The 12,341-nt window shown below is 46.7% G+C and overlaps 1 protein-coding gene across 2 annotated transcripts in view; it reads right to left on the bottom strand.

Moving 5' to 3' along the window:
* RALGPS1 (Ral GEF with PH domain and SH3 binding motif 1) overlaps positions 1–12,341 on the bottom strand; it is a 1,694,135-nt gene that overhangs the window by 54,035 nt on the left and 1,627,759 nt on the right. For both annotated transcript variants that reach the window (XM_085613823.1, XM_085613822.1), the window contains one exon: positions 9,639–9,730. In XM_085613823.1, coding sequence (XP_085469949.1) covers positions 9,639–9,730 — 92 coding nt within the window. The remainder of the gene's footprint in view (positions 1–9,638; positions 9,731–12,341) is intronic.

The raw sequence follows: 12,341 nt of genomic DNA, 5'->3' as shown, positions 1-12,341 counted from the left end.
CTGAGTTGTCGGATAAGTCCCCATGTGCGGCCCTTATGGAGCGCGACACCAGAGATTGTTACAGACTCATACACTGTTGGTGGAATGTTAGAGATGTCATTTAGAGAATGTTGGTTGTTGGGCATTCTGAAACCTTTCTTCATGAAAGATTCCATGCAAAGGTCCCTTCGGTCAGTTACTCCGGGACTTTCGTGTGGAGGGTCTTGATCCAGTGGGTTCCTCTGTTTTGCTGAATAAACTTCAGTTGTTCTTCCCTCTGATTCATGGTCGGTAGCTCTTAATAGAGAGGCGTCTGAGGCGCTCTCAGGGCGAACAGCACGTGTGTTGTGCTTGTTAGTAGTTGCATCGCCCTTGGCTTAAAAAAAAGCTACACCTGCTGTAACATGCTTTTATTAAGAGAAAGGTGACAAGTGCAATTTTTTAATTAAGTCAAGACATTGCCTGATGGGAGCAGCATTTTTATTTCAACACACAAGATGGGTGGCGCAGCTGTGGAATGCATATGCAATGCATTTCAATTGTGACCAATGGTAACAGCCTTCACAACGAAGCCGGAACCCTGCATGCCTTTACCATGCATGCAACACTACCACACATGCCTTTACCACACAGGCTTTACAATGCATGCAACACTACCACACATGCCTTTACCACACAGGCTTTACAATGCATGCGACACTACCACACATGCCATTACCACACAGGCTTTACAATGCATGCAACACTACCACACATGCCTTTACCACACAGGCTTTACAACGCATGCAACACTACCAGTGCTTTAAATGGGCTGGTACTCACCGGTACGGAGTACCGGCACCTTTTAATTTTCGCCCCTTGAGTACCGGAACTTCTCCCAGGACAAGGAGAGTACCGCTACTCATGGGGGACCTTGCCTGGTGCGCTAAATTTTCGCGTGCCTAGGCAGCACTTTAAGCACGACCAGCTCTGATTTTGCAATCCTGAGCTGAGTTCGCACAGGAGCTTCAGAACAGCAGCCTTGTCACCAGGACACATCAATCTTGTCCTGCTTCTCTGCAACTCTTCCAGCAGCGAGGGGCGGCAGGGTGTTTGTTTACCCTTTGATCCTGCACAGTAGGAGTTGAGAGGACACAATAAAACTAATGGCGAAGGCGTGGGACGCATTCTTCAGGGCAGTACAGCTTTTTAGCATGCCATTGTTTTAAATGACTGTAAATGTTAGTTCATCAGCAATTTAAATTAAGCATTTTTACTTGAATGTAAATCCCTGCCCTTGCCGCCAATTTTACGATTACCCTCAAACAAAAAAACATTTTAAAGGCAACACAATTTTCTTTTGGTTTGGTGCATTTAAACTGCTTGTTTCGTATGGGAAACCATGTTTAACCCAAATGCGACAGGCAACTCCAGGGAATGCTATAGACTTTCAGACAGTAATAGATTGTAGCTGGTAATGCTTTTACATGCTAGGACTCGTAGTTCTCCTTTCTCATTATTAGTAAGGGTTTCTAAAAATTCCAGCATGCAAAGCTTTGATGGCAAAATTCAGAGACGGTTTTGAACATACCCTTATTATTATTAGGGCCTTAACCATAGGACAGATACTTCCGATTTTTTTACTTTGTACTTGGATTTCTTGCATATAAAGTTTGGAAAGGTTGACAACCTAGCCCCGCCCATGGCTCCGCCCCTAGTCCCACCCCACACTCCACCCCTCAGTCCACTGCTCCTTTTGGCGAGTACCTGTACTTATGTTTTTTCCATTTAAAGCACTGGACACTACCACATATGTCATTACCACGATTGTCTTTACAACAAATATGCCTTTACCATGCAGGCTTTACAACGCATACAACACTACCACGCATGCTATCACTACACATGTGTTTACAACAAACGTGCCTTTACCACGCATGCCATTATAACACATTTCATTACAATGGCATGAATGGTAAAGGTATATGCGTGGTAAAAGTTTTAACGGTAAGTACAGGTAAGTATTTATGTAAGTGTTTATATATATAGGGTGGGAATCGGTTTTTGAGTGGCAAGGGTAATTTTAGGGTGGGTATGGGGTTTTGGATGACAACAGTATTTTTAAGGTTTAGGGTGGGTTTTTGCGGGGCAAAGGCAATTTTTAGGGTGGATATGGGTTTTTGAGTGGCAAAGGGAATTTTTAGGGTGGGTATGGGTTTTTGGGTGGTAAGAAGATTTTAGGGTGGGTAACGGTATATGGTTGTGTGTGTGTACATATCTGTTGTAAAGGCATGCGTGGTAATGGCATTTGTGGTAGTGTTGCGGTCGTTGTAATGACCGTGGGGTGGCTGCATGCCTGGTAATGTAGGCCTGCCAAGTATCACGCATCAGGTGTGACGCTAATGCATTTCAGTGTTGTGTTCTGCATCACCGCGCTGAAATTCACTGTCACGCATTTTTGCCACTCTGAAACTCTGGCTACGCAGGGTGCCAGCGCGTGCCGCCGGTGCCTGCCAGCTGCTCCCCGCAGAATTGCTGCAGGCACTGGGCAGTAAGTTAATAGTTAATCATGTCTGCTCTCAGCTCTGGGGTGGCTGAGAGTGCTACAATGTATTACAAATAAAATCTGCCCGGCAGCTGACTCGTCGTGCTGGCAACATAATTATATTTCCTGCGGCCCGGCGCCGCGCGGCTTTCAGACACCACACGCACCAGACACACTGACTGAGTGACACACTCTGCCAATTACCGAGACCGGGGGGCCTGCCTAGGCAGGCTCAGCAGTGGTTGCTACACTGTGGCACACCAGAGGGCCCAATCAGGATGTGACCGTAGTGCCTCGTCTCGTCCTGGGCTGGAGGAAGAGGAAGTGAGGTCAGAAGTGGCGGGGGACTCAATCTGAGAGTGAGTCCTCCATGCGCTGCCGCTGCTGTCTGCCGCAAATTCAATAAAACACCCTGGCGTTGCCGGACCGGTCCGAGCAGTGAGTGAGTGACTGATTAGTCACTCACCGACAGGACACTCATGGCGGCCTGCACCGCGCATCAGAGGCATCGCGGACATCGCGGGCCCAAAGTGCGGCCGATCGAGGGACTAGTCAGTGAGTCACTCTGCTGGGAGAAGAAGAATGAATGATCATGCAGCAGTGTGCTATGCGGCCGCGGGTCCCTGTGCGGTTCACGCCGCGGCCACCGGATGGATCGGAACGCAGAGACTGCAGCAGCCTGAACTCTAGTTAATGAAGTAAGTGTTTTTGGCCAACGTTACGCGCTGCGCACCTGGCAGACTTTTAATGTACATAACACAGTTTAATAACTAGTGTTTGTGTCAGCGCCGCTGCGGAGCGGCACGCACAGTCTGATCATCTCTGATCATAAATTATTTTAGTCACACACAATCAATTTAGTTTAAACTCTGCAGGCAGGGCTGCTCTGTGTCGTTCATCCTTCTGAGTGAGCCCGGTTTATCTGCAGATCTTATTTAATCACAGTAAATCTGTAGGCCCGGCCGCAGGGCTGCTCTGTCTCCTCATCCTTATCATGAGCGCCCTGACTAACGGGGTTTATCTTCACAGACTATGGGCCAGGCTGGCTCTCGCTGCTCTCTTGGCACTGGGGCCCGGCTGGGCGTGTTGAAATGGCTGTCATTTCTGATATTTAGAAGTTTTCCCTCGTCTTCATTGAATGATTTTTGCTCGCGAGAGGGTGCCACTCATAGTCGTTGGAATGTCACTCATAATTTCACTGAAATTTTAAAACTGTCACACATGGCAATGTGAAACCTTGGCAGCTATGGTAATGGCATGCGTTGTTCCGTCATGCAACCGTGATCAACGGGAAAATACGTTTAAAAAAATCGGTTTCTTATCAGGAAATCAGGAACGGGTATTTTTAATAACTCTGACGAGTTTCTGTAATACTGAGAGGTCATTGTTCTGCCGAGAACCTTCAGATGACGCCGGCGCCCCCTTGGAACACACCCAGATTTGCATTCCCGAGTAGCTCAGGCCACGCTGTTCCGTTTATCACAAGCTGGGGAATTCATTAAAATACCGTTCCGACTCGTAAATTTCTTCACTTATTACTTTTTCTTGTCAGAGTGGTATTTTTATTTTCTTCTTTTAGAGAAAATACTGGAAGCAGTGGTGAAACTGTTGATTCAACAATCCTGGCAGGATGTGCGGTTCACGCGCCCACCGACTTATCTCGTAAAAGTCCCTGTGAGGAGAAGTCTGTAACTGCAGTGGTAAATATTTGTGACTAATCTATGATTGCTCAAGGCTCAGCAAGTGTGTGAAGGTTTGACAAAGTCACCTGCTGGAAGGCTGGAGGGAACTTGTGAAGAAATGTTAATAAGAATCAAAGGTTTTCAAAGCGCGCCCTCTATTGGCCGAGTTCAATACTGGTTTTCCCTTGGATTTTCTGACCTTTGCAGGGCTCTGTTAAATAACTTTACCTGCCCCTTGGTATCCCTGTCAGCTAGTCTGTGGCTCTCAGATAAGGCCGTCAACCCTTTGGTGGTTTCAGCTTTACACTTTCCATCTACTAAGGTAAGTTAAAGGCTTACCTTTTGTGTGGGACTATGAGCATTTCTGTGGTGTACTTTGAATTTAAGAATGAGTCCTTCTTTCTTTGTAAGTGGCTGCTTCTCGCAGCTCCTGTATTTTCCTCAGAACAGCCACTTTGATGAAGTTTTGTGGCACAAAATATTTTTTTCCTTTGAGACCTGTGGCAGGGACATCAACTTAAAAGTCCAGGATTGAACTCATGAATTTGCTGTTTTGCTTCAGACAGGGAGTGAACCTGTCCACGAGCCCATCTGCCTCCCTGGCTCTCCTCGAGGTGATGCGAATGGGGGGGCGGACAGTGATGCATTTATTCTATTTGACAATTTCTTAGACCCCACTAGAAAGCAGGAAGGCTTTTGTTGCAAACGGCGGGAGAGCTCAGCGTCTAGAGAAGCAGAGCTGCACCTGTGAATAATACACTTCAAGGCACGTGCCAAGGCCTTTTAGGTATGGCTCTTGGTATTTTTTAGGTCTGGTATCAGACAAGACCTTTTGATTCTAGTAAAATGTATATTTTTCCTGATTGTTTCAGTGGTTATAAATCTGCAAAACTTTGCCTCTCCCCCATCTACTCCATATCAACTTGTGTTGAACATGGCTGGGTGATATTTTTGTTTAGAATACGTTTTTTCTTCACGCCTTGGAGATAGCCTACTTCCAGTCCGGCTGCGCGGCCACGCTCGCAGTCATTCGCAATAAATGGTCAGAGTTTTCAGGGGAGGCTGTTCTGGAGACTGATTATAGCCCGCCGCTATGGTGAGGGAGACCGCCCCGGAAGGACACTTGCACGACTACTCTGCCGCATATGTGGAGGAATTGCTTGATGACGACTCAAATCTTCAGTCCACCCCTGCAGGGATCCTGTCCACAACGTCCTCCTTCTATTCAAAACTATACACCTCCACTTCAGTATCCAGCAACGATGACTTGAAAGCATACCCTGACACCGTCCAACTGTTGAGGCTGGACAGAGACCACCGTGCTTACCTTGATTCGCCCGTCACCCCAGAGGAAATAGTGCAGATTACTGGAGGATTACTGGGCGACAAGGTGCCAGGTTTAGATGGCCTAACCACTCTACAAAGAATTTGTATCCATGCTGGCACCTCACCTATCGGCCATGTCCAAAGAATCCCTCGATAATGCTGTCTGGCCTCCCTCACTTAGAGGGACTGTTATTGTGACACTTCTCAAGCTTGACAAACCGGCCTCCCTATGCGATTCTTATAGGCCACTATCCCTGATTAACGTAGACTATAAGATATTTGCGAAAATAAATGCAAAAAGTCTTCTACCTTTGTTACAAAGAATTGTCAGGCCTGATCAATCCGGGGACATCCCAAAATCTGCCCACTATCTTCGTGGTCATGCACCACCTTGACCCCCAACTCTCCACGGTCGCTGCGTTACTTGACGCCACAAAGGCGTTTGATTCTTTGGGGTGGGCATATCTCTTCCCATTTCTTACATGTCTCGGACTTAGTTCACGCTTTATTCATCAGATACAACTCCTGTATACATTTCCAACCGCTCGAGTGCGAATAATTGTGATGTTATCCGATCCATTCCAGATCATCCAAGTCACACAACAAGGATCCCCTTTGTCGCCAATCCTCATTAGCACAGCAAGTGAGCCTCCGGCGGCGAGAATTAGGCAGCATCAAGCAAACCGGACAACGACCAGGGGCCTAGTGGTCTTATTGTATGCAGATTATATCACACTTTATGTCTGCAGCCCCAGGAAGGTCTAGGCCCCATAACGCATGAGGTTGTACGATTTGACAGGTACTCAGGCATACAGATCAACTGGTCCAAATTCGCTTAGTTCCCCCTCACTGACAGTACACAGCCTTTTATAATGGAATATCCTTTGAAATGGCCGGAGGACCCTGTTCGGTATTTGGGCATATAGCTCAGCCGTAATTCGGAGGAACTCTGGAAAGTCGACTATGGACGCGCCATTACATGGCTAGAAGACAGGATACCTATATGGTCTAGACTGCCACTGTTCCTCGGTGGCCGGAAAGCGGTAGCCAAAATGGCCATCTTCCCCACATTCCTTTACTTATACCTTAATATACCATTCGCCTCGTGAGTCAGTTCCTGCGTCCAACCTCATATGCCTGGTATGGGCTGGAAAACAGCCACGAGTATCGTGGGAACTACTCACACTGCCTCTTAATCAGGGTGGGATGGGAGCGTCAGACTTGACGTTATATGCCCTGTGCGCTCAGGCACAGGTCTTACACTACTGGGTTCACCCAACACCCTTTCAGCCCCACACTGCCTAGAAATAGACAGTGCAGCCCCATGGCCCCTTGCCACCGCACTTCACCTGCCAAACAAGGCGCTAAATGCAGAGATAGACACTGTGGAGTGTTTACGATGGGCATGGGATGGCTTGAGGAAATGCGCTAAATCAACTTGCCTATACGCTTCTTCCATCCCTCTAGGGCGCAACCCTCATATGCCACCTCTGCAAGATGGAGGCACCTGGTTGTGGGTACGTTGCCGCAACATTTCCACCTTCTCCGACTTATACCCTGAGGACAAATTTAGATTACCCTGTGACACTACCACTAATCCAGCTCCCATTACACTCACACTCATCTCTACTATCAACTCAGGGTCACTTGTAGGGCACTACATGACTCGGTCCCAGCCCCTCCACTGACACTTCAGGCGCTAGAACAGGTGCTCACCATCCCATCATCATGCAAACTTATCACCCACCTATACTCCACAAAGCAGTCCTCAGTGCCTATTAAGATGCCGACAGGACGCGCTGCATGGGAAGCCGACATGGACCCCCCCATTGATTGACAAACAATGTTCCTTCTGCTACGGGCAGCTGGAACCACTCTCTTACCCAGTTACAGACTGCTCCTGATCACTTTAAGTTTCTGTACCGCATCTATCGCAGCACCACACAACTCTGCAGAATGGGCCTGGTAGCAGAATCCCGCTGCCTCAATGCGCTTCACCTCAGGCCTCCTTTATTCACCTGGCATGGCGATGCCCGAGGGTTGCGATCTTGTGGGAGGGCATATTTTTTTCCCATTTGCGAGGTCACAGGATGGACACTTCTGCTCCGCCCTTTAGTAGCCCTCTTTGGATATGTTGGAGACAAACCAGCTGACAAACGCCTCCTCACTGCTATGTTACTCCTTCTGGGCAAACATAGGGGGGCTGTGCAGCGGGCTATTAATGCCAATAAGGAGGGGTTTTTTTAATACTTTTTTTCTTGATTTAATTAAAGCAAAGAGTAAATATCTGTTGCAGTTAAAGTTCTGTGACAGGGCAGGGGCTCTCCAAGCTCCTTTCACCATCTCCAGGGACGTAGCTTGGTCAGTATTGGGGGGGGGGGCAGAGGATGGGGGGGTGAGGTTCAGATTTACCAACACTCACACTGGCATATGATATTAAAATACATTATACGACAAGCAGGGTGCATGAGAAGGGCTAAAAGGAGCAGTGGAAAGGGAGACGAATGCGGATTGGTACGGGCACGAAGTGAGAGAAAACACCATCATTTGTAAAATAACCAACGTTCTTGACTTTTAAAACAGAGAGGGAGAGAGTGTGTGCGCGTGTTTGTCTGTGTGTATGGAACAATTCCTGGTGAAATCTAACAGAGACCTCACCATACCCGACTGAAAGTAAGTGAATCCAACTATTTACCTGAAAATACATATACTGGGGGGGAGGGGGAGGGCGGGCGTAACACTCCAAACACCCCCCACCCCCCGAAGCTACGCCCCTGACCAATTCTTGCCATATTTCCTGGGCTTTCTATATTATGCAGCATATCCCAAATCTTCCTGCATTAGGAAGCCCCAGGGTCATTTTTACCCATTCTTTTTCCCAAATTTTATACAACAAACCTTCAGTCTTTTTAAATCTGGCCTGGAGACAGCTTTAGCGCTCGTCAGTTTCATGTTTTTTTTTTTTTAAATTTAAATAATAACAAAGACCCATGCATGACTCCCTCCATGGGCTTTGTGTCAGCTCTCTTCATCCATTGGTATGTTTAGGTGTCAATCACATTTTGCTTGCACTAACCACAGCATACAGTGCGGGGCAATGGGTCAGCCGTATATGATAAGACAAAAACAGCCACTTGAGGGGCACACTTAAGTGCTGGGGGCTGGTGTGTCACTCCTTTATTTTTTATATTTTTTCCCTCTGCTTGCATGTTGCATTTGTTTGCCAAAAACATACAGAAGGAAAAAAAAATTACTCTTTTGGTAATGCCCGACCATTGACTTTGCCACTTCTTGTTCAAACTATAGAAAGACATTTTTGGCAGGTGTGAAGGATCTTGAAAAGTGTTGGGCCACGTGATGCCCTTCTCCTTTGATGGCCCTGCATATTGTTGCCACCGCTGCCCTATTGTTCACAACTCCAAATGGCACTTTTAGCTCGGGCAGATTTTAACATTTCAGTGAGCTGTGCAGAAGTCCCTATGCCTTTGAGTTTACAGCCCGCAGGCAATACTTTTCTCCCCGAGTCACTTGGATCTGAAGAACTGACCTGACATTGGTTGTATGATGAGCGTGGCTTTCAGCCAACTCTGGGGCTTATTTACAAGCCTCTTACGCCACTTTTGCGTCATTTTTAACATGGGAAAAGTGAGATACGGGTGGCGCAAGGGGCTTGTAAATAAGCCCCTCTGTGCTTTAACTATCAGCACTACGGTTGTTGGAATTTACAAGCCCACGAGTGTCACTATAAATGTAAACTACAAGTCCCAGAATGCTTAGGCCCTTAAGAGTGGCCCGTTATAATGCGCAGAATTTCCCTCCCTAAGGACAATCATTAACTGGCGTGCCATTAATGAGGATCTTAGCGCTGAAAGGTTGAAATTCACTCCAGGACAAGGACCCACGTCACAGCTTTGTGCAAGCACTGCTGGAAGCGAATGGGAAGTGGGCGTCGGTCCCTATCCGCAAGATAAGAAATGTATGCTGCGCCACAGACTATTTCGGAGACCAGATAACTACAATAGGAGGAAAAGACAAAAAAAGGATATGACTTCAACTCATATTTGGGACGAGGTCGAGGAATCTCTCAGGATTGAAAACAACAGTTTCAGGAAATTGGATTAATTTACCTGAGGCCGGTTACTTTTACACGCATCATCCAAATGTTTGTGCCACAGGATTGCATGAAACCTGGAGCCAGCTTGAAATTTGTAAACATTGCCTAAAAAAAGGAAAAACAGAAATATAAATACAATTGTTCCGGTTTAAGACCCAACACTGACATCTAGTGGTTATCAACAGATTAGCAGCTTCACTTGTCGCATTGCTTCATGGTAATTTTAAAGGGATGTTGCCATCACATTCTTCCCCATGGCTGGTTTTCACTTGGTACAGTCTAACTACACGAGAAAATGGGCGGAGTTAGCACACAGTCCCGATCCCCACGCTACCTACTATTGTTGTTATAAGTGATCACCACTTGGAAGTACCAATGTGGAGCAGCACCGCAATATTCGGTCGAGCCTCCTGTAAGGGGTTCAACTGTTTTTGGTGTTTACTTTTTGACCTTTACCTTTATATATAGTAATGTATTATTTTTTTCCCATTCTACCTGTGTTTGAACAGTATTTTTTTTTGTGTTTTGTGAAACACTAAAATAGGAATTTTACTGCCCATTCTTTAACCATTGTGTTATAGCCACAAGTGACGTTTTAGTTCTAGAAGCAGCAATATATATCAGAATACAGTTATTTGAAAACATTAACTCTGTAGTACGTGTGCCTGTGTACCTACATAAGCTTTGTTAGTATTTAACAATCCTTTATTTTACCTACACATGTACAGTAAACACCACCATTGGTTTGGCAGTACTGATTGACAGCAATGACAGCCTCTCAAAAGAAGACCTTATTTCGGTTTTTTTTTACCACTGTTTCAAAATATATACAAACAGGAAGCCAGATTGCTTTCTGTCTTCATCAGTGTATAAATGGACACCAGTGAGACGTAGTTGAAAACCAATACTGCTGTCCTTGGGACATGCAGTAGAACAGACACTTTCCCATGTCTTAAGTCATAGCTTAAGTGTTGTTGGCAGGGTCGGATTGGTAAGGCAAGCACTCGGGCAATGGGCTGGTATCTGAGTTGCGCCTGTGGGTCGCTTTGTTGGGCAGCAGGAGGCCGATCTAGGCTGTGGCTGTGTCTGCTGTTCAGATGTCGCCAGCAGCCCAGTGGGGGCCTGAGCGGCCTTACTGGAGGCAGATGGGCCTCCATTGCCTCCCTTTTACCAACGGGGCAGAGGTGTCACTCCCAGTCTCTTGTTGGGCCGGCCAATTAATGTATGCAGATTGAGCAGGGGCAGGCCTGATCAGAAGTGGCCTCACTTATATTCAGCTGTGGTTCACCATAGTGAACTAATCCATGCACAAAGAGTCCTGGCAGCATTTGCATTTTTTTGAAATCTCAGTCACGTTAGGAAAACTTGCCTCTTTTAGACAACCCTCCACCTTCTTTTCATTATGCTTACAACACTGAAGTAGTGTTTTGAGAAAAGTTTAAATCCACAAATGTGGGCCACTTTTTGTTAGGGTGCCTGGGCCTATTTTGCTTCCCAATCCAACCCTGGTTGTCGGAGACAAGCTGTCTTCGGCAGCTTTTCATGACTTGAGGCAGGATATGATGTGGGGCAGATCAAATAATATGCAGAAGTGAAGGAGACACTTGTATCTTGTATATTCAGTAGACTGACATCTGTACAACATTGTGCACAACAGCTCCTTAAAATTAACCCAGGGCTAGTGACTCTGCTCCGCCAGCCGAGTTTCCGGAGTTTCTCCTACTCCTCATTCCGTTGCGAATGGGGAGCTTAGGCAAAACTCCGACTCCATGGCGGGGCGGAGTTAGCCGCCCCCTCCACCCTCCCAAATTAATTATAATGGTTAAAAAAGGCACTTACCTGCTGTGGCTGCCTCCTCTTCGCCATGGCCGCTCTCCTTTCCCCAACCTCGCCGTCCTTCTTCTTAGATAACCCCTACGTTGTCAGTCTCGCATGTGCACATGAACACTCGCAAGACGTACAATGTAGGGATTATCTAAGAAGAAGGAAGTGAGGACGAGGAAGGAGAGCGGCCACGGCGAGGAGGAGGCAGCCACGATAGGTAAGTGCCTTTTTTTAAACATTATAATTACTTTGGGAGAGGGGAGGGAGTGTAGCGGAGCGTAGCAAAGTTCCACAGAGTTGTTTTCCAACTCCGTGGAACTCCACGTAGAGGCACTACGCCTGCTCTGCCCCTTAAAATGCATCAGTCCTCTTCATGACAAAGAACAGTTACTGAATCTGTCTTCTTGAGACTGTCAACCACTGGCCGAGAGCACACTTCCCCTTTGACTATCATTCAGGGCTGACTGGTGTAGCTGTCAGTCAACCCAGCAGAAGTGCTTCGGTAAGGCCAATCATCACTTCCGAGCTAGCAAGTGAAACCCCCTACTTGAATGTGGCAGCTGCGCCAAGCGAAAGGTTTAGGAGAAGCAAAAACCTGGGACCAACCAAAGGTTAGTCCAGTCTGAAAATAGAGTTTAAAATAATACTTTACTACTCAAATACATTTGGTTACTGAAAGAAGACTATTTGAAAAATTAACCCCAGGGAACTGGATATAGAAAGAGATACATAAATATAGAAATTAAGGAGCGTTTGCACCCATTTGGTAGTATGTGGAAACAGGGAGTGAATCAACAAAGCGCAAAAAACATGTACCCAGCGACACACTCTGCCAAAACCTCGACCGTACTCAAATATCATGTTACAAAAAGTATGCAAGGCACCTAAACCC

This window comes from Triturus cristatus, chromosome 1_2 (assembly GCF_964204655.1).
Source record: "Triturus cristatus chromosome 1_2, aTriCri1.1, whole genome shotgun sequence".
Taxonomy (NCBI): Eukaryota; Metazoa; Chordata; class Amphibia; order Caudata; family Salamandridae; genus Triturus; species Triturus cristatus.
Note: the sequence above shows the minus strand (reverse complement) of the source record. Positions and strands in the feature narration are given on the sequence as shown.